The sequence below is a fragment of the Eretmochelys imbricata genome, chromosome 5 (genome assembly GCF_965152235.1).
Source record: "Eretmochelys imbricata isolate rEreImb1 chromosome 5, rEreImb1.hap1, whole genome shotgun sequence".
Lineage (NCBI taxonomy): Eukaryota > Metazoa > Chordata > Testudines > Cheloniidae > Eretmochelys > Eretmochelys imbricata.
This window is the reverse complement of record NC_135576.1, coordinates 89,373,992-89,401,644: the sequence shown is the minus strand read 5'-3', so window position 1 is coordinate 89,401,644 and position 27,653 is coordinate 89,373,992. Positions and strand designations below refer to the sequence as shown.

The following is a 27,653-nucleotide window of genomic DNA, read 5'->3' as shown; positions in this document are numbered from 1 at the left end:
GGTGTGGGGGTGATGGCTGCAGTGTGGAGCCGGGAATGAGGGGTTCACGGTGTGGGAGGGGACTCATGGCTGGGGCAGGGGGTTGGGATGTGGGAGGGGGTCAGGGCTCAGGGCTGGGGGTGCAAGCTCTGGGGTGGGGCTGGGGATGAGAGGTTTGGGTTGCAGGAGGGGGCTATGGGTTTTGGGGGGCTCAGGGCTGGGGCAGGGGATTGGGGTGTCTCCTGGTCAGCGGCACAGCCGGGGTGCAGAGGCAGGCTTCCTGCCTGTCCTGGCACCGCAGATCGCGCTGCATCCTGGAAGTGGCCAGCAGCAGGTCTGGCTCTTAGGCAGAGATGCGTAAGTGGCTCTGCGCAGCTTCCTCCTGCAGGCATCGCCAGTCCCCACCCCCCAGCTCCCATTGGCTAGGAACTGTGTGGAACCAATGCTTGGGGCTGAGGCAGCGTGCGGAGCCCTGTGGCCCACCCCCCTTGGAGCTGGACCTGCTGCTGGCTGCTTCTGGGGCACAGCGTGGTGTCGGAACAGGTAGGAACTAGCTTGCCTTAGCTGGGCAGCACCGCCGACGGGACTTTTAATGTCCCAGTCACCAGTGCTGACCAGAGCTGCCGCGACCCAGTGCCTTCCGATCCATGACCCACGGTTTGAAAACCACTGATCTAACCCCCAGGCTGAATAAAGTCTTAAAAACCAAAGGACAAAGCGTAATAAAATGTATATATATATCCTTTGCGTAGTAATAACTGAGATTTTGGGGTTTTGTCCCAGGCATTGAAGCTAACAATGGACATGTCAAAGAAGGGGGCTCTTGCCTCACTAACGATGGCACAAAAACTGTGGGGTTGTTTTGATGGGTTTCTTGGGGGTTTGTGATGTTCTTGGGATAACTGGAGGAGTTGTCTAACTTTTCCACAATGCACAGCTTTTCTCACCACACCCTGTAGCCAAAAAAATAAGGCATTCCAGTTCCACCTCCCATTAACCCTGTGCTGCCCCACATATCAGCTTGTAGGATATGATTTAGAGTATTGTAAACAACACACCTTTTCACTAGGACCTGAGAGCTTTTCCCTCTTGGACTCCTGCGGTTCACAAGAAGCCGAAAAAGTTCTACCTTTTAGACTCATGTTGTCCCAGTCAGTTTTATGCTCCAGGCTGTCTCACCATCTCTGCATAACTTTACTCTCTTTAATAGCTGCTTTGATGCTTACTGATGAATTGTACATCGGACTTGTAAGCAGGGTCAGACAAGTTACACATTTGCAAGTATGCAGTTTGATGATAGGTACAAACACAAAAGCAAGCCTTATCACTAGCTACCATACAGCTGCTACCAACAAAGCTGCTGATTACCAGTTTATATTTTTAGACTAGGAACCTGGCTTCTGGTGATAGGTGGCTTATCTGGATATTTGCTTTCCTTTGTTTCAGTGTTAAGGAATCATGTTTGCCTTGTTTTACATTAATTATACAAGTGTTGCTTTTTAAAAACGTGTGTGGGGGGGGCGTACACATGTAGTGTAACCAACCAATTTTTTTTGTAAGGGCCAAAATGCTGTCTCCTATTTGACACCAGAGAAGAGTTTATTTGTCTTATCTTTTGCCCTCTGCTCCCCTTCTCCCTGGGATGTCCCAGTCTCTCTATATCTTCCATTCTGCTTGCCTTTCACACAGTGGTATTTCCATATGAATGTGAAACAATCATTAATCATTTCTCCTCACAGACTCTGTCACTATTACATGTTACAGGGTAGGTGCCATAAAAGCAACTCATTGGTCTGGTGATCATTCCTGTCTCTTCGATTTCTATGGCTCATTTAAACTGTTGTCAAAGACATTTTAGTGGACACAGCAGGATTTAAGAAATGGAGTACTTGTGGCACCTTAGAGACTAACCAATTTATTTGAGCATGAGCTTTCGTGAGCTATAGCTCACTTCATCAGATGCATACTGTGGAAACTGCAGCAGACTTTATATATACACAGAGAATATGAAACAATACCTCCTCCCACCCCACTGTCCTGCTGGTAATAGCTTATCTAAAGTAATCGTCAGGTTAGGCCATTTCCAGCACAAATCCAGGTTTTCTCACCCTCCACCCCCCCACACAAATTCACTCTCCTGCTGGTGATAGCCCATCCAAAGTGACAACTCTTTACACAATGTGCATGATAATGAAGTTAGGCCATTTCCTGCACAAATCCAGGTTCTCTCACTCCCTCACCCCCCTCCAAAAACCCACCCCCATACACACACAGACTCACTCTCCTGCTGGTAATAGCTCGTCCAAACTGACCACTCTCCAAGTTTAAATCCAAGTTAAACCAGAACATCTGGGGGGGGGGTAGGAAAAAACAAGAGGAAATAGGCTACCTTGCATGATGACTTAGCCACTCCCAGTCTCTATTTAAGCCTAAATTAATAGTATCCAATTTGCAAATGAATTCCAATTCAGCAGTTTCTCGCTGGAGTCTGGATTTGAAGTTTTTTTGTTTTAAGATAGCGACCTTCATGTCTGTGATTGCGTGACCAGAGAGATTGAAGTGTTCTCCGACTGGTTTATGAATGTTATAATTCTTGACATCTGATTTGTGTCCATTTATTCTTTTACGTAGAGACTGTCCAGTTTGACCAATGTACATGGCAGAGGGGCATTGCTGGCACATGATGGCATAAATCACATTGGTGGATGTGCAGGTGAACGAGCCTCTGATAGTGTGGCTGATGTTATTAGGCCCTGTGATGGTGTCCCCTGAATAGATATGTGGGCACAATTGGCAACGGGCTTTGTTGCAAGGATAAGTTCCTGGGTTAGTGGTTCTGTTGTGTGGTATGTGGTTGTTGGTGAGTATTTGCTTCAGGTTGCGGGGCTGTCTGTAGGCAAGGACTGGCCTGTCTCCCAAGATTTGTGAGAGTGTTGGGTCATCCTTTAGGATAGGTTGTAGATCCTTAATAATGCGTTGGAGGGGTTTTAGTTGGGGGCTGAAGGTGACGGCTAGTGGCGTTCTGTTATTTTCTTTGTTAGGCCTGTCCTGTAGTAGGTAACTTCTGGGAACTCTTCTGGCTCTATCAATCTGTTTGCTGCTGCTTACTGTATAGCCTGCAGTAAGTCTCCATTGTTCTTTTTTTATTGTTTATTCTGTATTGTCCCTTGCCTTAAGTATCTGTCTGTGTAGATCCCACTGTAAGTGTGCATGTGACTTACACATGTAAGATCAGAGTCTTTTGACACATGCATGTGCCCTGTGCTTCCTCACGCTCCTATGTGAGGACATAACAGGGAGTGACCTCAACCCCCTACTTCCCTCTTGCTGCCCATGGTATTGAGACGAAATCCAGCAGTGTCCAACCTGCTGCTCCTTCGAGTTAGCAGATTCTTCTACTGGATTGTCAGCTGCCTCACTGTTAGGGAATTGCTTCAAAACCCCTACTATGATGAATTTGAAGCCCCTCCTACCCCAGAAAACAGACATCCCCCCTGTACTTATCCACCTATACCATGTGGTTAAGTGTTCAGCACTCCCTTCTGATATGCAGGCTTCAAACCCTGTCCATCATGCAAAGCCTGATCCTGCTAACTGACGGCCACACCAGATGCTGGTTGTCTGGGCAAAAGCCACATGCTAGACTGGTGCATGATATGTCTCTCCTTTTCATCAAAGATGCCCATCATAAGTTCCACTTGCTGGAGCAGCTGATAAAGGTCTCTTCGGACCCTGACTAAGCAAATACTGAGGCTGATCAGGTACCAAAGAAATCAATGTCCGTCAGTGCCCCTTACTGCAGAGGTATGACACTGAAAGCTGGTGCTGACAGACCCTCAATGTTGAGAAAAGAACTGGGGATCTATACTCCAGCCCCATACTGGGAACACTGACACCCATGGCAGTGAAGTTCAGTGCTGATAGAGGATGTTCTGAGCATAGGACCTGAGACTCTAGGCACAGCATGGTATCATCCCTCAAAGAGAGGCCAAAGCATACCTTCAGGGATAAGCCCACTAAGCATCATACAAAAATAAGAGCTAGTGAAGTTGAATTGGTTATACTTGCAGTACTGGCAAAGCATACCTCAGGAAATGACTCCATGAGCAATGATGTCCATGCAGAAACTGACGTGAACTCCATTAGAATCACTCATGGTACTGGAAGACATCCTATTGGAGGAGCCACATATACCCCAATGATGAACCTGGTACTGAGACCACTGCCAGCACTGGAGTAGAGCCCAGTACTGAGAACACCATATGCCTTGGTACTGCCTTGGGAGAAAGTACTGCCTCTTTCCTGTCACCAGGTCACATTTTCTGACCATCATCAAGCAGAAATCCATCTCCCTCAAGGTCATCAGGGACCCAGTGGAAAGACCTGGGATCTCTTCTTTCAGGGCTCTGTCAGAGCTTTACTTTGACTGGCAATGGACTGGCCACCACCATGCAAGCCAACCATATCTTTATGGCTTGCCACCATGGCCATATTGAAGGCATATTGAAAACCGTCATCTCAGGCTTCCAGGAGGTTGATTCCCTTCTCACTCCAGAAAACTTAGAAGATCACATTCTCCAGCAACATCCCTAGACAGACAACTGACATTGGGCAGGGAGGAATGTCGCGCATCATCAGACATAGTATTGGGACAGCAACACCATCCCCCTTAGCCTCCCAAGAACTTCACTTCATTTTTGCCAGATGAAGCAGTAACTAGCTTTCCAAGAGGTGTTAATGAGGATAGCAGACATTTTGAACATTCAGTCTTCAGTGATACAGGAGAAGTCCCATAAATTATTTGATATCCTGACTGCATTGGATCCTGCTGGAATTGCTCTCCCAATTAAAAAAAGGGATACTCAACCCTGTTAAATCCTTCTTGGCAGACACCTACCACAGCAAAAAGGTTTGTAAAATGGTACCAAGTCCCACAGAAAGGATTTGAACATTTTTATGTTCAACCCAGCCTGGGCTTGTGAGTTGTCTCTGCAGTGCAGGAGAAATCTAGCTCCAACAAAAGCACCCCAAGGGAGAAAGAAAAAATAAAATTGACCTTTCTGGAAGGAAAGCTTACTCCTCCACTTCCCTGGAACTCTCTATAAGTACAACTTTTTAAACATTGGACAGTGTCATCCTTCTTAGCCAAACTTCTACCAGATAGTAGGGAAAAGTTTCAGGAGATAATCAGTGAGGACCATTTAGTAGCTAAAACTGCTCTGCAGGTGGCCACGGACACCTCAGACACTAGTCAGATACATGGCTAGAGCTATAAAATGCAAAGAGCCTTGTGTTTAATACCGTCAGGCATCCCCAGGGAGGTGCAAGCTGCAATACAAGACCTGCCCTTCGAAAGAATTGAATATTTAGCAAATGCTCTACATTCCATTAAAGATTTGAGGGCCACCCTGTGCTCCTTAGGGATTTGCATACCAGACCCATATTGTAAGTCTTACAAGTATCAGACTCATAAAGTATGCTCGTCTTCTTCCTTCTCTGTATCACACTCCCCACCTGCTGCAAGACAGCAGATTTGATGGGGTTGTTGGGAGCCATATCCAAATCAGTCCAGGACAGAATGTATTCTTTGGAAGTCACCTTGTCCGTTTCCACCAGGCTTGGTCTTCCATCACATCTGACAGATGGATGTAAGAGATCATAATTCATATCTACCCCATCAAATTCCAATCCTTGCCCCCCAGCCATCCCTTTTCAGGGATACTTTTCTACAAACAGAAGTTGCCTTGTTTCGTCATCTAGAAGCCACAGATGAGGTACTGCAGGATTAGAATGGAAGAGGCTTCTGGTCCTGATATTTCCATATTCTGAAGAAGAAAGGGGGTCTTCATCCTATCATAGACCTGGGAAGACTGAACAAATGCATATGCTGTCTCAGATTCAGGATGGTAATCCTTGCCTCCATTATTCCATCCCTGCAGGCTCAGGACTGGTTCATGGCTCTTGCCTAATAGGATGTGTATTTTCATTCACTCAACTCGCAGGAAATACCTGGGGTTCACAGTAGGGCCCAACCATTACCAGTACAACGTACTGTCATTCAGACTCTCCATAGAATGGTGAGATAAAATGACATACCTAAGGAGGAGAGGCATCCACAACTACTTGTACCTAGGCAACTGGCTGATCAAAGGCAGGAGACCACCACACCCCTGGAATACATCCTCTTCCTGTTTGCCCAGCTGGCCCTCTTGGTGAACTATAACAAGTCATTTCTCACTCCATGAGAGATAATAGGAATTAATAGGAGCCATGATCAACTCATGGTCAGTAGAAGTATAGCTACTCGAGGACAGGTCCCTGTCCCTGCAGTCAATACTGAACTAAATAATATCAGATCCAACCATGGTGGTATGGACTTGCCTCGGAATGCTAGGTCATATGTCAGCATGCACATATGTGACATCATGTGCCAGACTTAACCCATGGCCTCTGTAACTCTGGCTGAGGTCAGTCTATTCCCCATCAAGACATCAGATGAATGATAAGGTCATAGTCCCACCTTATGTCATCTTGGAACTGAACTGGTAGCTAGACTCCAAGAATGTATGAAGAGGAATACCATTCTCTGCCCCTCCTCCCACAATGACACTAATCATGGATGCATTAGTAACCAGTTGGGGAACTCATCTGAACCATCTCCAGATGCAAGGGACTTAGTTACAGGATGACATGAAATTTGACACAAACATCTTGGAGCTCAGAACTATCAGGCTTCCATGCATGACATTTATCTTTGTTCTATGAAATTAAATTCTGCAATGCAGATCTTGACAGAAAATACATCTAATTTGTACTATATTAACAAGCAAGGAGAAACCTGATCATTACCCCTGTGCCAAGAAGCTATCAAGCTATGGATGTGGTGTCACAAGCATGGAATAACCCCAATGGCTCTTCACCTTCCAGGAGTCAGCAACAACCTGGTGGATTTCTTGCAGACAATCAGTCATTAACCAGGAATCCACACTGGCTGCAACATCTTGAAGAACCACAGTTACCATAAAGTAAGTAACCATTCTTTCCTTCTCATTGTTAAAGTGGAACTTTCATACTGAAAAACTCCTAAAACATAGAACACCAGTTTCTATTTCAGAGATAAAACTGGAACCAGGATCGGGATCTAAATTTTAAAGATTGTCACTATCTCTACAATTGGCCAAAACAAAATAGTCATTCTGAGTACCCACAGATTAATTTGGAGAAGGGAATTAAAAAATTGGTTGAGAACTTTACCAAATGGTCTTTAGATCCGTTAAAACAGCTGTGATCCCATTTGTGGTTGTTGCAGAATCTTAATGTGCAGTAGCTTGGCCATTGTGGTGTGCCACCCTTGGCAGTACTCCAAAAACTGGAATTTAATCATTAGCCAAATATAGAGTACTGTTGTCTTGCACCTTCAAGCATAAGATCTTAGTACGCTTACCATTAACTTGTATAGCTACACAAGAATATTAGTAATCATGCAATTATCCTGTCCTTTATTATATCTAGCCACAGAATTAGTCTGGATAACCTTCTGCATGAGCAAATTCCTCTGGTAAGCTACACAGTGTGTAAGAAGTATTTAATTTCATTGGTTCTAAAAGTGCTGCTTTTCAGGTTCAGATTTCTTCTTAATCTTGATGTATAAAACAGGGTAAAAGGAAGAACTAATCAGATTTCATAATGCCAACCTACCATCATAAATAGGATACCTTAGTGAAGTCCCCACTGACTTATTTTTGTGTTAATAAATATAGCTGTTACAATTATAGTTCATTATATGTCAGTCTTACAATGCCTATAGCTTTTTTATCTTCACAATTTAAGAAATATGTGGTGAAGACTGAAAAGATCTGATGACCAAACTTAGACCCATTAGGTATAGACTGAACTAATCTAACCTATTTGCCTTTTTAGCTGCAGATATGCACCAGTCAAGCATTTTCATTGACTTATGATAACAAAGAGTATGGTGGAGCTGTCTGTGTTGAATGGGTGGAAGAGGAAAGGGAGATCAGAAGTTATGTTTTTCACCATGTTGAGTTTGAGTTGGCACTAAGACATCCAAGAAGAGACGTCATTCAAAGGCAGTTAAAGATGCAAGTCTGACCAATGGGGAGAATTCAGGGTCAGAGAGGCAGATCTGTGCATCACCTGCATAGAGGGGGGATGTTAGTGAGTGTTGCTTTGAAAAATCTAATTAAGTTCCATCCAATTATCACTTTTGTCTGTTTTTATTAGTATTTTCAAAAAGCTAAAAGTGATAAGAGATCTTTATGTTCACATAAGTCCTTTCCCAACTGTATTTCATCTCCTCTTACTTGATTCATCAGTAAAGTCTACAGAACTGTGATATTGCAACCATTTCCATGACTGCAGACCACAATGGGGTTTTGTGTGTGTTTGAAGGATCGATCAGAATGAAATCCTGAGTTGTGTGTGTGAAAGAGAACTCTTATTCAATTATGATTACACTCCTTGCTAATGTAGCAAGGAGGCTGCTGAAAATTTCTGGTATAGTCTGTTGTTTTTAGTTTACATGTCCTAATATGAAAATCCACACTTTAAAACCACAACAGATGGTTGCAGAAGTTTGCCACTCAAGGCAACATCATGGGGTGGTTATTGCAAAGATCCCTGGGCAGTAATAAACTGAGTTAATCTTGACCACTGTGACAAAGTTCCTCCTCTACCTTGGAGGGTCTTGCACCTATTGGGGGATTTGCTCACCTTGGAGCTTCACGGCAGCCCTTAGTTTGGCCGTTTTCGTGACCCCACAGTCCAGGTCAACTACTCCTGTGTCTAACCAGGAGTTGGGAGGTTTGGGGAGAACCTGGGCCCGCCCTCTACTCCGGGCTCCAGCCCAGGGCCCTGTGGAATGCAGTGGTCTAGAGTGCTTCCTGGAACAGCTGTGCGACAGCTACAACTCCCTGGGCTACTTCCCCATGGCCTCCTCCCAACACCTTCTTTATCCTCACCATAGGACCTTCCTCCTGGTGTCTGATAATGCTTGTACTCCTCAGTCCTCGAACAGTATGCATTCTCACTCTCAGCTCCTAGCGCATCTTGCTCCCAGCTCCTTACACACGCACCAGAAACTGAAGTGAGCTCCTTTTTAAACCCAGGTGCCCTGATTAGCCTGCCTTAATTGATTCTAGCAGCTTCTTGATTGGCTGCAGGTGTTCTAATAAGCCTGTCTGTCTTAATTGTCTCCAGAAGGTTCCTGGTTGTTCTGGAACCTTCTCTGTTACCTTACCCAGGGAAAAGGGACCTACTTAACCTGGGGCTAATATATCTGCCTTCTGTTACTCTCCTGTAGCCATCTGGCCCAACCCTGTCACCACCTATCCAGTAGTAGCCATTGGCTACTCTAATCCATTCAAGTTCTTTTACCACATGTGTGTCTGTGTTGGCGATTCCACGAGGTCAAGGATGATCTCTTTCACAGGTGTTTATTTTTTATGGGTCCTTCAATGACTGAAGAGTCCGATCCTTGAGCCATAAACTCATTGGCAAACATTGCAGGTGGTGTTGAATTCAGGGTTGGGCCGCGATTGCTGCGTGACAAAAAAGTTGTTTGTTGTCTTTTTGGGCTTTTTTCTGCAACCAGGGCAAGGTGATTTTCCTCAAAAATGAATATTCCCTGCCTGACAAGTCTTTGCCAGTTATCCCTGTCCTGGGCTACTGTCTCCCAGTGTGTGGTGTCAATGCCACATCTCTTGATGTTTATTTTGAGGATGTCTTTAAAGCATTTCTTTTGGCCTCCCCATTTCATTTCTCCTTTGGTGACTTGGGTGTACAGCATTTGTTCTGGTAAGCATACATCAGGCATGTGCACACAGTGCCCACTCCATCTTAGCTGGTTCTGGATAATCAGCGCCTCAACACTGAAGATATTGGCCTCTGTGAGGACACTGGCATTAGTGCGGTGAACTTTATGTTGACGATCTTCCAAAGAAAATGCTGGTGCTGACATTCCAGGTTTTTCAGGCGTTTTCTATAGATCACCCAAGTCTCACAGCTGTCAAAGAGAGTTGGGATTACCACTGCTTTATAAACTAAAAGTCTAGTGTGTGTTCTGATGTTGAACACCCGGTGTGACTGTTGAACACCCAAAGGCAAGGCTGGCGCAGCGGATTCTGTGTTGAATCTTGACATTGATGTCTGCCCTCTGTTAGAGATGGCTGCCAAGATAGGCAAAGTATTCTGGTTTCCACTTCTTCTCTGTCAATGTAGATCTATCTTGCTGGGTCTGGTCATTGACTGGGAGCTGGCTGGTGGAGAACTTTTGTTTTGCTGATGTTCAGAGTTAGTCCTACGCTTTTGTAAGCTTCAGAGAAGCAATTAAGGGCTGTTTATAGATCCTCCTTTGAGTGTGCAACTACAGCACAATCATCTGCACACTGGAGTTCAGTTATTGTTGCTGATATTACTTTAGTTGTGGCACAGAGAAGAGAAAGGTTGAAGAGGTTGCCGTCAATCTGATGTTGGATGCCAATGCCCTGTGGTAAACGGTCTTGGGCTAACATTTTCATAGCTGCTAAGAAAATGGAGAAAAAGGTGTGTGCCAATACACAACCTTGTTTTACATTCGTTTTGATGACAAAGGGCTCAGAGGTAGAGCCACTGCACAGGATGGAGGCAGTCATCTCGTCATGGTGGAATCTTACAATGGTGATAAATTTGCTTGGGCAGCCAAACTTCAACATGATTTTCCACAGAGCCTCATGGTTGACAGAGTCAAAGGCTTTGGTCAGATCGATAAAGGCCATATACAGCTCCTGGTATTGTTCTTGACATTTTTTCTGAATCTGCCTGGCTGATCTGGTGGTACCTCAAGATGGTCTGAAGCCACACTGGGACTTTGGATGTACTTTCTCTGCAAGAGGGAGCAGGTGATTCGGTAAGAATCTAGCAAGAATCTTCCCAGTGATGGAGACAACGGCAATGCCTCAGTAGTTGCCACAGTCGCCCCTGTGTCCCTTTTTGAAAATGGTAATGATGTTAGCATTACATAAGTCAGTGGGGATTTCTTCGGAGCACCAGATTTTGAGGAGCAGCAAATGAAGCTTGTTAGTCAGTGTTTCTTCCCCTACTTTCAGTACTTTAGCTGGTATGCCATCAGGACCCGGTGCTTTTTTGTTCTTCATTTGTTTAATTGCTTTGCCATCCTCCTCAGGTGTTTGTGGGTTGGCAAGAGTTTCCCAGATTGGGTGCTGTGGATGGAGTTGATGGTGTCGTCAGTCACAGTCATTTTACCACATGTATCACTTTAGTAAATGAGTGTCCTCCAGCATAGGCACTGACTCCGTGGGTGCTCCAAGGGTGAAGTACCCATGAAAATTTTTTTTGCAGGTGCTTAGTACCCACCAGCAGCCAAGCTCCCCCATATCCCCTAGCGCCTCCTGCCCACCAGCAGCCCCCGCCAATCAACTTCTCCCCCTCCCTCCCAGTACCTCCTGAATGCCACGATCAGCTGTTCAGCAGCGTGCAGGAGGCTCTGGGAGAGAGAGGACTTGGCGTCCTCTGGGGAGGGGGTGGGAAGAGCCAGGGTAGAGGTGGGCGGGGCGGGAAGAGCTGGGATGGGGGTGTGACCTTGAGGGAAGAGGTGGGGCCAGGGGAAGAGTCAGGGCTTGGAGGAAGGGTTGGAGTTGGCATGGGCCTCAGGCGGAGGGGGGTCATGTACCCTCTGGGTAGAGGGGAAGTTGGCACCTATGCATTCCAGTAATACATTAAGAAACATGGTTAACATATGTCATATGTTTGTTCTCGTATCCTCTCCTTAGGGAAAGAAGTGTGTACAATGAAGAGTTTAGTTTTGGACTTTTTTTTAAATTATATACACACACACACACACACACACTGATGTATGTTTGTTAGAGAATGCAAGGTCAAAAAATGTGCCTTGAATTTGGAGTGGAACGTGTTATGGTTTTGTGATGGTCTTAGTTCTTCTTCAAGAGGTGTCCCTGTGGGTGCTCCACTGTAGGTGTCGGTGTGCCCTTGTGCCGTTGTTCGGAGATTTTTACAGCAGTTCCCGTATCGGCCACGCATGCGCGGAGCCTGCCTCACATACAAGTCTTGTCTTAATAGTGCGCATGCACTGCCGAACTCCTCAGTTCCTTCTCTACCATCTCCGGCCTGAGTTGGACCTATAGCAGACTCATTTAAAATTTTTTCTCTTTCCCATTCTACATCCTTTTTTCCCCCTTACTTTAGCACTCTAGTTACTAGATAAGTTCATCCCTTTAAAAAAAAAATTCGTTCCCACTTCTTCCTCTCAGCCTCCAGCCGACGCTAATATGCCTGGCTCCCCAGGATTTAAGCGGTGCACTACATGCAGGGTTGCCATCCCTATCTCGGATGGTCACTCCAAGTGTGTAAAATGCCTGGGGGAGTCCCTCATTCCTCAAAAATGTGTCCATTGTTTCAAATTAAAATCCAGGGCACGTAAAGACAGAGAACGCCTACTGAAAATGATTCTTGGGCAGAAGTCACTAGAACCTGCTTCTCACCCTGGTATGGGCTCCTCAGTGAACCGCAGCCCTCCTGCCTCCAAAAAGGACAAAAAAAAAAAAAGAAAACGCCTGCCTCCCTCAGCCAGAAGGGAAACATTGCAAGCAAAAAGGTCAGTGAGCAGGTCTATTTCTTCTATGTAGACCTTCCCCCGGCTCAGCACCTTTGATTTGCTGGTTCCCCTGGCATCGCGCTAATCCCACCTGTGACTGCGGAGACAACGCAAGCTCCCAATGCTGAGGCTTCAAGTTGCCTGCCTCTCTCATGGCACTATCCGGCACCGCAATGGACACGGTGCCAGCATAGAGGACCTTGCCAGAACAGACCCAGGCTGCGCTTACCTTCCTGGCACCACCAACCTCAGCACATGCATTGAGCGCTATGGTGCGGAGAACGTCGGTGCCGAACGACCCCCCAGAGCTGCAGGCACTCTTAACGGACGGTTTATTTCACACAAGCTCTCCGGCATCGCAGTTCACTCATTCACCAGACCTACAGGTGTCACCTAACCTACAGTTACCTCTACTTGACACCTATTTTTCTCCGGACATTTGCATGCAGTCCAAACACCTGTCTCTGGCTGTATCTCACTTTTCTAGTGATGAGGTAGCCATAGTGCAGGGAGACTTTTCACCAAACAAGTTCTCCCAGTCACAGAGCCAAATCAGCACTGGCCACAGAAAATCTAGGTCTTCGTTCATCAAAGACCTCCCTCCCTGGTATACAAACCCTTGGATGGCACCACCTATGCCCTTCCCCGGTCAGTGACAATATGGTGTCCATGGGCACCATATAAGTGATTCCACTATGATCACCCAGATGCCAAAAATAGGAGGAATGCCACCTCGCCACCACCAGTGCATATGGCTACGAATGAGACACAACAAGAAGCTGTTACTCCACAGTTCGATGAACACACTACACATGCTTCCCCAACCCTTGTCAAGCCCGTATCCACTCATGATGAGGCTATACTTCCTCCTCCACCAACACTGTCGGATGACTTCTTAAAATTTCAAGACCTCTTCAAAAGAGTCGCCAATGAGTTAAGAATTAATCTGGAGGAAGTTTTGTGAAAACCAACATGAGTTGACTGACATCCTGCAACCTTCTTCCACATCCAAGATTGCCTTACCTATAAATCCTGACATTATGAATCCTGCCAAAACCATATGGCAGATACCAGCTACTAGCACACCTACCTGTAAGTGAGCTGACCGGAAATATTTTATTCCTTCCAAAGGGTCTGTGTTCCTTTTACTCACCCAGTGCTAAACGCATTGGTAGTAGAGGTAGCTAACCGAAAGAACAAACACCAGCTCCCAGGTCTACCCCAACTGATAGACAGTAAAAGGCTGGACCTGCTTGGTCGTAAAGTCTGTGCTTCATCCACATTACAGTTCCGGATATCTAATTATGCGGCCATTCTGGCAAAATTTGACCACAGAAATTATGAGAAACTCATGGACTTTATTGATGACATTCCAAAGGGCAAAAAACCATCAGTTTAAAGCCATAGTCTCTGATGGACAAATAATCTCCCGTACTGCACTACAAGCTGCGCTTGATGTTGCTAACAGAGCTGTGAGATCGACTGCTACAGCAGTAGTGATGCATCGAGCTTCATGGCTCTCATCCTCTTCTTTTCCTTGCAAGGTTCAGAATACCATCAAAGATCTCCCTTTTGATGGTGGAAAAACTATTTGCCAGTAACACCAACAATGTGCTTCACTCCATGAAGGACTTGAGAACGACATTACGGTCTCTCGGTATCCAAACGGCTGCAAATAGGAGGAGACAATATAGATACCAACCTTATCAACATCCACGCTATCCAACATGTACTCAAAGTCATAGACCATATGAACAACAACGTCAGTGACCAAGATGTCAACAAAAAAAAATGAGGAGTACTTGTGGCACCTTAGAGACTAACAAATTTATTTGGGCATAAGCTTTCGTGGGCTAAAACCCACTTCATCAGATGCATGCAGTGGAAAATACAGTAGGAAGATACCTATACACAGAGAATATGAAAAAATGGGTGTTGCCATACCAACTGTAACGAGACCAATTAATTAAGGTGGGATATTATCAGCAGGAGAAAAAAACCTTTTGTAGTGATAATCAGGATGGCCCATTTCAAATGGTTGACAAGAAGGTGTGAGTAACAGTAGGGGAAAAATTAGCATGGGGAAATAGTTTTTAGTTTGTGTAATGACTCATCCACTCCCAGTCTTTATTCAAGCCTAATTTAATGGTGTCCAGTTTGCAAATTAATTCCATTTCTGCAGTTTCTCGTTGGAGTCTGGTTTTGAAGTTTTTTTGTTGAATAATTGCGACTTTTAGGTCAGTAATTGAGTGACCAGGGCGGTTGAAGTGTTCTCCGACTGGTTTTTGAATGTTATAATTCTTGACATCTGATTTGTGTCCATTTATTCTTTTGCATAGAGATTGTCCGGTTTGGCCAATGTACATGGCAGAGGGGCATTATTGGCACATGATGGCATATATCACATTGGTAGATGTGCAGGTGAATGAGCCTCTTATGGTGTGGCTGATGCGATTAGGTCCTATGATTGTGTCCCTTGAATAGATATGTGGACAGAGTTGGCAACGGACTTTGTTGCAAGGATAGGTTCCTGGTTAGTGTTTTTCTTGTGTGGTGTGTGGTTGCTGGTGAGTATTTGTTTCAGTTTGGGGGGCTGTCTGTAAGCGAGGACTGGCCCATCTCCCAAGATCTGTGAGAGTGAGGGATCATCCTTCAGGATAGGTTGTAGATCCTTGATGATGTGCTGGAGAGGTTTAAGTTGGGGGCTGAAGGTGACGGCTAGTGGCATTCTGTTACTTTCTTTGTTGGGCCTGTCCTGTAGTAGAGGACTTCTGGGTATTCTTCTGGCTCTGTCAGTCTGTTTCTTCACTTCAGCAGGTGGGTACTGTAATTTTAAGAATGCTTGATAGAGATCTTGTAGGTGTTTGTCTCTGTCTGAGGGATTGGAGCAAATGTGGTTGTATCTTAGAGCTTGGCTGTAGACAATGGATCGTGTAGATCTACAAAAACACTAACCCAGGAACTTATCCCGGCAACAAAGCCCGTTGCCAACTCTGTCCACATATCTATTATTCATCAAGAATTACAACATTCAAAAACCAGTTGGAGAACACTTCAACCTCCCTGGTCACTCAATTTCAGACCTAAAAGTCGCAATTCTCCAACAAAAAAACTTCAGAAATAGACTCCAATGAGAAACTGCAGAAGTGGAATTAATTTGCAAACTGGACACCATTAAATTAGGCTCAAATAAAGACTGGGAGTGGTTGGGTCATTATGCAAAGGAAAAACAATTTCTCCATGCTAATTTTCCCCCCCTACTGTTACTCACACCTTCTTGTCAACTGTTTGAAATGGGCCATCCTGATTATCACTACAAAAGGTTTTTTTTCCTCCTGCTGATAATATCCCACTTTAATTAATTGGCCTCGTTACAGTTGGTATAGCAACACCCATTTTTTCATGTTCTCCTGTATATTCTCTTTCATGTTCTCTCTTCCGACTGTATATTCCACTGCATGCATCTGATGAAGTGGGTTTTAGCCCACGAAAGCTTATGCCCAAATAAATTTGTTAGTCTCTAAGGTGCCACAAATACTCCTCGTTTTTTTTGCTGATACGGACTAACATGGTTACCACTCTGAAACCTGTCAAGATATCAACATCGCCGCACCAATTCATTGGTTCAGTGTTGACCCCCTCCCACTAATAAGCAAATTTGAAGATGTGACCAAGGGTATAGAAAACATCATCCCTACTTCAGTGCCCATTTTCTCTCCCTCCTCCCCCATGTCCCTTTTCAGGGACTCCTCTCACGAACAACTGCTCCACCAAAAGGTGCACCACCATCTCCAATTAGGAGCAGTACAACCAGCGCCTGACCAACATAGAGGAAAAGGGTTCTACTCCCATTACTTTTTAACACAAAAGAAAACTGGGGGATGGCGACCCATTCTCGACCTCAGATGCCTCAATAAATTCTTTAAATAAAATAAAAAAAAATACAAAATGGTGACTCTTGCAACCATAATTCCAGCACGGGAGCAGGGAGATTGGGTTTCATCCCTCGACCTGCAGGAGGCTTATGTTCCTGTGACCATACATCCTGCCCACAGACATTTTATTCGCTTCGTTCTGGGCCCACAACACTACCAGTACAGGTTCCTAACTTTTGGCCTCTCGACTGTGCCTCGTGTCTTTTCCAAACTCCTCGCAGTCATAACAGCTCATCTCAGAAGGCAGCGAATCATAATTTTTACTTACCTGAACAACTGCCTTTTCAAAGCCAGGACCCTCCAAGAAGCCATTCAGTCCACACAATGGACGGTTCAATGTTTCCATACTCTTGGCCTGTGAATGAACAAAGAAAATCTTCACTCACTCCCACCCAACAACTGGAGTTCATAGGAGCACATTTTGACTCATGCAAAAGAATAGCATCTCTCCCACTCCACCTTTTTAGCACTATCAACCTTTTCGTTCCCAAGCTGTACAACAGTCCACAAGTGGCTGCATGAGCTTGCCTACAACTCTGAGGCCACATGGCCTCTTGCACTTTGTAGTCAGGAACGCTTGCCTCTTCATGAGGCGTTTCCAAAGCTGGATTCCACTGTCTACAGACTGAATGTCCATGGTCTGAACAAACGTTTATATGTACCTCCCAGAGTCTAGGACTCCCTCCACTGGTGGACATTGCCTCACAACCTTTGCTCCGGGGTCCCCTTTCAACAGGACCGTCGGTTGTCATAACTACAGATGCATCCCTTAAAGGACAGGGAGTATACATGCCCCAATACACTACCCAGGGTCTTTCATCTCCTGCAGAGACGTCCCTTCACATCAACGTCTAGAACTCTGAGTGATGCGCAATGCCTGGCTCCAATTTCTGCCTTTCATACAAAGCCAACATGTCAGGATAATGACCGACAATATTGCCTGCACGTTCTATGTAAACAGGCAGGGAGTGGGGGCGCGATCTCACTCCCTTTGAACAGAAGGGATGAAATGATGGAACTGGTGTCTCAGACAAAATGGGAACTAAATGAGGATACAGTACTAGACATACTAGGATACCCAACCACAGACCTTTTTGCAACTGCAGCAAACAAGAAATGCCCAAGATTTTGTTCCAGAGTGGGACTAGGCAAACACTCCTCAGGGGATGCGTTCATGTTCCCATGGAACACTGACCTAATGTATGCATTTCCCCGATACCACTCATACACAAATTATTGATAAAAATATGAACACACCAAGCCAGGGTCCTAATGATAGCCCCACATGGCTCAGACAGGCATGATACCCCTTCCTTACTATGATGTCGCCTTCCGCACCCATCCCATTACCCTCCGCCCGAATCTCTGGTCCCAACAACAGGGTCTACTACTCCACCCCAATTTAACCATGTTACACCTCAAGGTTTGCCTCCTTCATGATTCTCTCATGCCGAGCGAACTTGCTCAGAGCAGGTTCAAAATGTACTCCTTCTTAGCACAACAAATTCTACATACACCACCTGCCTTCATAACTGGACAAGATTTACACACTGGTGGGTTTTCACAAACACCGCTCCCTTTTCCCATGCTTCTCCTGCTAATCCTCTACTATCTGTTAGAGATTAAATTCTCTGGACTCTCCCCGAGTCCCATCAAACTCCACTTGACTGCAGTTACAGTGTTCTATGATGCCATCGACAATAGGACTATCTTTGCTCATCCCATTACTAAGCGATTGCTTAAGGGACCGCAAACCCTTTACCCAGACATCAAACAGCCTAATCCATCTTGGGACCTCCCCTTAGTCTTAACATGCTGTTATAAATATAAAGGGAAGGGTAACCAGCTTTCTGTATAAAGTGCTATAAAATCCCTCCTGGCCAGAGGCAAAAGCCTTTCACCTGTAAAGGGTTAAGAAGCTAAGATAACCTCGCTGGCACCTGACCTGGCACCTGACCAAGATGACCAATGAGGAGACCAGATACTTTCAAAGCTGGAAGCGGGGGGAACAAAGGGTCTGTCTGTCTGTCTGTCTGTGTGATGCTTTTGCCGGGAACAGAACAGGAATGTATTAGAACTTGTTTGTAAGTAATCTAGCTAGAAATGCGTTAGATTTCCTTTTGTTTAAATGGCTGGTAAATAAGCTGTGCTGAATGGAATGTATACTCCTGTTTTTGTGTCTTTTTGTAACTTAAGGTTTTGCCTAGAGGGATTCGCTATATTTGGAATCTGATTACCCTGTAAGATATTTGCCATCCTGATTTTACAGAGGTGATTCTTTTACTTTTTTTTTAATTAAAATTCTTCTTTTAAGATCCTGATTGCTTTTTCATTGTTCTTAAGATCCAAAGGGTTGGGTCTGTGTTCATCTATGCAAATTGGTGAGGATTTTTATCAAGCCTTCCCCAGGAAAGGGGGTGTAGGGCTTGGGGGGATATTTTGGAGGGAAGACGTCTCCAAGTGGGCTCTTTCCCTGTTCTTTGTTTAACATGCTTGGTGGTGGCAGAATAGGGTTCAAGGACAAGGCAAAGTTTGTACCTTAAGGAAGTTTTTAATCCAAGCTGGTAAGAATAATCTTAGGGGGTCTTTCATGCAGGTCCCCACATCTGTACCCTAGAGTTCAGAGTGGGGAAGGAACCTTGAAACATGCCTAACCCAAAACCATTTGAACCATTAGCCGCATGTTCCCTCCTACATCTCTCTATGAGAACTGCATTTCTGGTAGCGATTGCCTGTGCAAGATGCACAGTAGAAATTGCAGTACTCATGGTAGATCCGCCATACTCCATATTTTTTAAGGACAAAGTCACCCTGTGCTTACTCCCTGAAATTTTCTGAAGGTGCACTCATCTTTCCATGTCAATGAACCTATCCATCTCCCTATCTTTTCCAAAACCACATGCAAATTCCTTTGAATCTACGATGCACACTTTGGATGTGCACAGAGTTTTGTCCTTCTACTTCGACAGGACTAAAACCTTTAGGCGATCCGACAAGCTATTCATCCCCATTGCAGAACGCTCTAAGGGCTCATTTATCTCTAACCACTGACTTTCCAACTGGATCTCAAGTTGCATTTGTCTCTGTTATCAACTACAGAACGTGACTCCTCCTACCTTTATCAGGACTCACTCCACCAGATCCATGGCGGCCTCAGTGACCTTTCTACATAACGTCCCCCTTTAAGGTCATGTCCAGAGCTGCCATTTGGGCTTTTGAAAATATGTTTGCAAAACAGTATGCTCTTACACAGGGACCCATCACCGATACACAGGTGGGCAGAGCTGTTCTATCTACTGTATTCCTTCCAGACTCCTTGAGAGATACTGCTTTTCAGGCACCTACAGTGGAGCACCCACAGAGACACCTCTTGAAGAAGAAGAGGTTACTCAACTGTGTAGTAACTGACATTCTTCGAGATGAGTGTCCCTGTGGGTGCTCCACTCCCCACCTTCCTCCCCTCAACTTTGGAGCTGGGGCGGCCTCCATTGTAGAGAAGGAACTGAGGAGTTGGGCCACACATGCGCACTATTAAGACATGGCTGGTATGTGAGGCAGGCTCCGCACATGCGTGGCCGATACGGGTACTGCTGTAAAAATCTCCGAACAATGGCGCAGGGGCGCACCGACACCTACAGCAGAGCACCCACAGCGACACTCATCTTAAAGAATGTCAGTTACTGCACAAGTGAGTAACCTCCTCTTTCTGTAGGGATTCATTCCACAGTTCTAGGTTGACCCCTGAAAAAACACTGTCTCTTCAATGAATGACCTTTATCCTTATTGTAGAGAGTTCCATTGTGCTAGAAGAACAAAACTGTCAACAAGAGTCTTCATCCTGGAGCTTTAGATGGCCTTTTTTAATATCCTTGGCCCAGGCCATTGAGGACCAAAACCTTGTTTCAATATTCTGTGGGAAGTCAGAGTCAGGGGTGCAGGATTGCTTTGTTGTGTTCATGGTCGTCTGCTTTGCTCAGACAATGTGCTGCAACCTTCTGCACCAGTTGGACTTTCCTAAGTGTTGAGGGCTTCTGGTATGTTGCAGTGCTGTAGTCCAGCTGAGAAGTGATGAAGGCTTGAATAACTAACACTGGGTCATCATGCGCCAAGATGGGATGGTGTCTCCTAGCCCAGTGGCTTTCAACCTTTCCATACTACTGTACCCCTTTCAGTAGTCTGATTTGTCTTGCGTACCCCCAAGTTTCACTTCACTTAAAAACTACTTGCTTATACAATCAGACATAAAAATACAAAAGTGTCACAGCACATTATTACTGAAAAAATGCTTACCTTTTCATTTTACCATATAATTATAAAATAAATCAATTGGAATATAAATATTGTACTTATATTTCAGTGTATAGCATATAGAGCAATATAAACGAGTCATTGTATGAAATCTTGGTTTGTACTGACTCTGCTAGTGCTCTTTATGTAGCCTGTTGTAAAACTGAGCTGATATCTAGATGAGTTGATGTACCCCCTGGAAGACCTCTGCGTACCCCAGGGTTACACGTACCCTGGGTTGAGAACCACTGTCCTAGCTAACCAGAGATGATAAAGTGTTACTCATGATTAAGATAAAGATTCTGTCACGGATATTTTTAGTAAAACTCAGGCACAGGTCGTGGGCAATAAACAAACATTCATGGAAGCCCGCGACCTGTCCCAGAGTTTTACTGATAATCCTGGGGTAGGAGGGGAGGGAGAACAAATAGAGCACTTCTGGGGACTTGCAGCTGCTCCTGTGGCAGGGGCTGACTGCTGCTGTTCCAGCCCCAGGGGGGCTGATCCAACCCCAGCCACCGCTCCAGCAGGCACAGGGACATTCCATTGGGCCTGCAGCCAACTACTGGTTATCTGTTCCGGTGAGCCTGGGGCCGACTGCCTGTCAACTAATGTTCCCTCTAAATTTTTACATCCATGTGCAGAATGAATTTTGTTATGTGAACCAATATGGAGGTGATGAATGGCAGGTGCCGAGGGGTTCAGATTGTGGGAAGGGGCTCAGGGCTGGGGCAGAGGGTTGGCGGTGCTCTGGGCCAGGGATGAGAGGTTTGGGGTGCAGGCTGCCCCAGGGCTGTGGCATGGAGAGAGGACTCCCCCCCCCAGCCCTCTCCCGCTGCAGGAGCCCAGGGCTAGTGGAGAGCCCCTCTCCCTAGCCACGGCAGCTCTGGGGCCAGGGGTAGAGGCGCCTCTCCCTGCTGCAGCCCTGCATGCCCCCTACCTCTCTCTTCTCCAGTCCAGGCCCCTGTGGCTATGTGCCTGCATGGCTATTGATAGCCTGCTGCACAGCCACACAGCTTAGAGGGAATTTAGTTCTCAGCTGTTCCAGCCCCAGGGGCCCTGACCCAACCCCAGCCGCTGCTCTAGCCGTTCCCCAGAAGTCACAGAGGTCCTGAAAAGTTACGGCATCTGTGACCTCCGTGATAGAATAGGATCCTTGCTAAACTCCCACATAGCTGCATCTTGAGTATCAGTGAAAAGTCTTGGAGCATTCCTTAAGCTACAGACTGAATTGACCAATTGTGGGTGTGTACCTTCAACCAAAGGAGACTGCATCATGACTGTAAACTCTTCAGAATGCTTTCCTCTGTCCACCACTATCACCTCTGTCTTGCCCAGGGTTAGCTTCAACCAGCTCTTCTTCATCCAAGACCCAATCTGATCCAAGCCTTTGGCTATCTTGGTGGTAGTGGTATGATTGTATGTGGGGAAGGATGGGTAGAATTGTGGGTCATCTACATATTTCTGGTCCTTGAGTCCAGGTCACCTGACCAGTTCACCTAGTGGCTGTATGTAGATGTTGAATAGGACCAGACTGAGAATTGATCCTTGTGGGACCCAGGAATTTTCAGATGAAATGGGGTTTCATTAGAAAATGCCAATTAATCAAACCTGAAATGTGTCACAAACACATTTTGGGTTTGATGAACTTCTGCTGAACCACAGGCATGTTTCTGTTAGAAAATGGGGACTGTCTTTTGATTTACAATAATTCCTAGTTCTGTATGAAATGTAATGCTCTGAATACTTGCATATTAAAAATGACTTTAGGTTAGATGGACCACTGGTTCCCAAACTTTACTAGATTATTACCAGCTGCTTGAAAAATTGATGTTTGAAGAACCACATGCTTATTTCTCCTTTTTGTGCATGTTTATTTTAGGCATTAATAGGCTTACCTTAATTACTCATGGACTCACGAGTAAAATAAATGCCTGAAGAAGCTTAAAATGTTAGGGCTATCCAAAAAACAAGAATACAGTTCAGTGAAAAATTGTGAGGGTTTCATATTTGTTTTCTTTCTGTTGTGGAGTGAAACCAAAAATAAAACAGAGAGCAAGACAGAGACCTCCCCAGAATAGCCAAGATTACCTTGGATGTAAGAGAGCAAGGTTGAAGTCCTGCTCAGGATCAGGCGAAGCAAGGACTTGAGCCTCAGTCTCTCCCATCCCAGGTGAGTGCTCTAACCCAGTGGTTCTCAAGCAGGGGTCTGCCGCCCACTGGGGAGGCTGCAAGCCATTTCAGAGGGTCTGCCAGGCGTCCCATGGGGCTGAAGCTCTGAGGCTCTGGGGTTCCAAGCCCTGGCAGAAGCCGCCCCGCAGGGATGAAGCCCTGAGACCCCCAACCGTGTGGAGCTAAAGCTCCGAGCCACCCCCCACCCCAAAGGGCTAAAGCCCTGAGCCTCCCGCTGACATTTTTGGTATGCCACTTAAGTACATTCAATGGGTTGATCTTTTTTTTTAACTTGTCTAATTTAAGTTTGAAGTTCTTGCTAATTCTTATCTTGATTACTGTTGAATTTGAGCCAAATTTCAGTCTGGTTCTCTTTTTACAAAATTTAAATCAAGAAAAATACAAAGCATTTTGACAAGTATCGGGGGTAGCCATATTAGTCTGTATCCACAAAACAACAAGGAGTCCAGTGGCACCGTAAAGACTAATGGATTTATTTGGGCATAAGCTTCATGGGTAAAAACTCCACTTCTTCAGATGCATGGAGTGAAAATTACAGATGCAGACATTATATACAAAGCATTTTGAGTAGCTTTCGGAGAAAACAAAGGAAGTGCCATTAATGAGAAGGGGGTGTGTGTGTGTAAAATGGAAGGCAGCTCAGAGAGGTAGAGAGTTGGGGGTATCTTGGCTGGAAGTTAGGGGTATTACCTGGGTATCAGGCAGTTTCAGCTCAATGAAGCCTTTTTTGCTTCTCCGCTGGTCTGACTCCCAAATCAAGCAGGGCCCCACCCCCTGGTTGCTTGCAGTGCTGGGCAAATTGCTCAAGGGTTCATCCTGCTCTGAGAAGATTCCAACTGCAGCAGACCAACTTGCTCCTGAAGAGCCAGGCCTGCATCTAGGCTTTTATTCAGCAGACCGACCAATCATCCCCATCCCCAACTTCCCTGCAGAGACAGGAGAGAATTCCTTATGTGTCCCCTGCTTCGCAGCCTAGCAGGGGTCAGGCTGCAGCCTCTGTAAGGCACAGGTTACAGATGGATTATGCTCTGCAGCAGCTTCCTGGAGCATGCCCTTTAAGTCTTGTGAGTCCTTGCAGCTGCAAGTTTTGCCTACACTCTGAACTAGACTGTATGCATGTTCTTTTTCAGAAAAAAGGAGCTCCGGTGATGTGGCCTTTGCAAGTTTGCCTCATGTCTTGAGCTGTGCAATGTGGCACAAACTGAAGGCTAGGCTCAGTAGAAATCCAGCTCGCTATGCACTAGATCAGAGCACAGTGCTCATCTGCACAGCCACAGTGCACAACACACGGCTAATAAAACTACTGTGCTGGCATTATTGGTGAATGTTGTTCCCCATTATGGCTAAAATTGTCCACGCACATGCATTTTGTTTCACAACCACTTTCTGGCAAGCTGCACCTCATGCAACCACTGTTGATTTGAAACTGAACAATTTCTTTTCAACAGTGTCTGGTATACCACTTACAACATTCTCCTGTACCACAGTTTGGGAATCACTGAGATAGGTTGTATTACGGAATTATGTGAATTATGGAATGTGGATTAAGTTCTGTTTGTTTAATTGTTCTTAAATACACATGCACACACTTTATGGGGGGGGATGGCTCAGAGGACTAGTAATGAGATATGTCCCTTTCATCTTTTGGTGAAAAATGACTGGTTATTAGTAAGCAAAAATATTTATTGTCTGTTCATTGGATTAAGTAAAATTAGCTGCTTGTATTCATCTTTCTTGGCAATAAAAGCAGAGACCAAGGTTTAAATGGGTCTCGAGACTTGACTCTTAGAGTTGGTCCCTCTGAGACATATTAATGGCGTTTGAAATGAAGCTTGGACTGCTGCTTCCTGTGCTGTCCCTATTTTGTGGAGGGGAAAAATAGGGCTGAAGTTTCCAGAACTGCTAGTTTGCCACCTTTCGCTCATACTAAAACTATAGTTAAAGTCTCCAGAATTTTTTTCAGTCATGTTGATAGACTCCTAAAGAAGTGCTGTCTAGTCCTCTTTGACCACCCTGTGTGGGACCTCTTGGAAAGAAGTTTGAAGGCGAGGAAGAATTAGTACTTCAATACTGTGGCTGTGGTATGGAAGACACCATTTACAGAGGAGGGGGAAATTTTGCATAATTTGTCTTTAGTTTTTCTTCTCTGTGATTAAACTTATAGGACTGCTAGGCACTAATAACTAGTATAGACTTCCGTCGTGCCTATTGAGGGTTGGCAATCTGAAGACCCAGTACTAAAGAGTTAACATAGTTTGAATTTGTTCTGGATATTACTGTCTGTCTGACTGAGAATTCCCAAGGCTCTGTGTGGCAGGCTCTCTCTTTCAAAGCTCTGGTTGTTTTTTGCTGACATGCACGCAAAATGACAAACCAAAGAAGAAAAAGAATGGAAGGCTTATACTTTTCTGTAGCGTATTAAATGTAGATGAAAGAGGCCATTCATTCTTGCAGGTGTAGTCTTGTGAGCTGTTAAGCTGTGTTCAGGTATGAAAAGTGAAATATGTAGCCGGGTGTAATGAGTTCAATATCCTTCCTTCTCATATACCTCCATCTCAAATATCTCTGTCTTTTTTTGTCTGCCTTTGTTCATAATGTAACACTGCTGTCTACGTAGTATCTCCTAATTAAATACCATGCAATATGATGTCACGTCTGGGAGGGAAGAGCAAGTATTATATCCCAGCTTAGTGTTGGCTTTCAGTTTAACCTCAGCTGTTTGCGCAGCCACACACAAAATCACATTAGAGGGATACATTTCTTGTTATTTCTACTTCTTTTCACATTAGCTAAGCTATTTCAGGGATTCTCAACCTTTTTCTTTCAGAGCCCCCCTCCCCCAACATGAAATAAAAACTGCAGAGCCAGAAGAAGGAAGGCTCCGGGCTTCAGCCTCAGGGGGGTGCTTCTGTCCTGCAGGGCTGGGGCAGGGGGCGCTTAGGAGCCCAGTGGGATGGAAGGCTTGAGGGTTTTGCCCCACAGGATGGGTTCTCAGCTCTTTAGCACCTTGGGGTGGGGGGTGGCTTGGGGCTTTAGCTCTGTAGGAGCAGTTTAGGGCTTCAGTCCCGTGGGGCAGCTTCTGTCAGGGCTCAGGGTACCAGAACTCCAAGCTTCAGCCCCAGGGCTCCAAGTGGCCTTGCTTGGCAGACCCCCTGAAATGGCTCACAGTCCCGCAGTGGGTTGCAGACCTCCAGCTGAGAACTGCTAAGCTATTTAGCACAAATTCAATTCCAGAGTAGAATGGAGACTAATGCACTAGTGAGTAGTGACTGAAGATACCAACCTATTATCATCATTTTGGGCAATGAAAGTTTGTAATGCATTAGTTCTTTGCTCACTTATCAAAAATTTAATTGATTTGCAATCATTTTAGGCCAAACAAAGAGAACACAGGAGAAGTGAGTGAGTCTGGAACATGCATAATCAAACATGGTCTTAATGCAGAAAAAATCTTCATGCAGGTTCATTACTTGAAGGTAAGAGTGCGAAACTGACCTAACTGAAGCTGATGTTACTAACACATTTTATAAACACTTATTTTTGTGTATTCTTTAATTAATAGCATCATCTTTGTCTTTGGTACTGATTTCTTCCAGGGCTATTTCCTTCTGCAATCTCTAGCCAAGAAAATTGGAGAGGCTACATATTTTGAATTTTTAAGGAAGTTTGTGCAAAAGTTTCATGGACAACTGATCCTTTCTCAGGTACTCTGCTGGTGCTTGTTGCCCAGTTTTTGAAAAATAAGTGACTTTTATTTTCTGTTTGACTATTTAAATCACTGCTTTTGGAAATTTAAAATGTGTCTAGGACATAGGACACCGAGTCAGGAAACTTGGATTCTGTTTTAAGCTCCAACATGAACTCCGTTTTCCTAAAGCAAGTCACACATCACTTCTGTGCCCCATTTTCCCAATCTGTAAAATGGAGATGATATTTACTGTCCTTTATAAACTTGGAACTTTGCATAAAAAGTGTTCTACAAGTGATATGTATGTATGTATGTATTATTATTATTCAGCACTTCATGGCAACAAGGGGTATAAATTGAGATCATCCTGCTCCAGAAGTACAGACCTCTGCAACTTGAACTAAATATAAATTCCCCTTAGCTGTTAGCAGTAAAAACTAAATACTATGTATATACTGGAAGGATACAATCCTACTCCCTTGAGGTCAGTGGCAAATATTCCATTGAAATCAATGGAAACAGAAATTAGTTCTTAGTGTAATTGATATGAGATACTGTATCTGATCTTATAATAGTATATACTGTATTGTGCAGTCATCACTGTGGCGTTGTCTGAGTGCCTTGAAGTTGCATTGCTGTCAGACTGACTCATGTGCACCCATTTATTCAGGTTCGAGTACCTGTGTCAGACTTTGATATGATAAAGATAATTTCATCTAAATACATTGAAGGTGGCATGGGAACAAAACCTGCATTTATATTTGTTGCTTTGGACTTTCAAGATTCTGGACTTGTATGTGTATTTGGAACATTGCAAGCACATTGCAGCAGTTATGTGCTGAGTTAAACTGGGTAATCAGCAAGTGCAGGAAAAATAGTGACTGCTAAAAGTGGCCTTAAGATTCACTCTGAAAGGAGATTCTTTTTAAAGCCAGGCCCG

The 27,653-nt window shown here is 44.9% G+C and overlaps 1 protein-coding gene across 12 annotated transcripts in view; it reads left to right on the top strand.

Annotated features, from left to right (window-relative positions):
• Window positions 1-27,653, top strand: part of AOPEP (aminopeptidase O (putative)) — a 389,108-nt gene that overhangs the window by 195,454 nt on the left and 166,001 nt on the right. For all 12 annotated transcript variants that reach the window (XM_077817475.1, XM_077817474.1, XM_077817471.1 and 9 more), the window contains 2 exons: window positions 26,399-26,501; window positions 26,622-26,729. In XM_077817475.1, coding sequence (XP_077673601.1) covers window positions 26,399-26,501; window positions 26,622-26,729 — 211 coding nt within the window. The remainder of the gene's footprint in view (window positions 1-26,398; window positions 26,502-26,621; window positions 26,730-27,653) is intronic.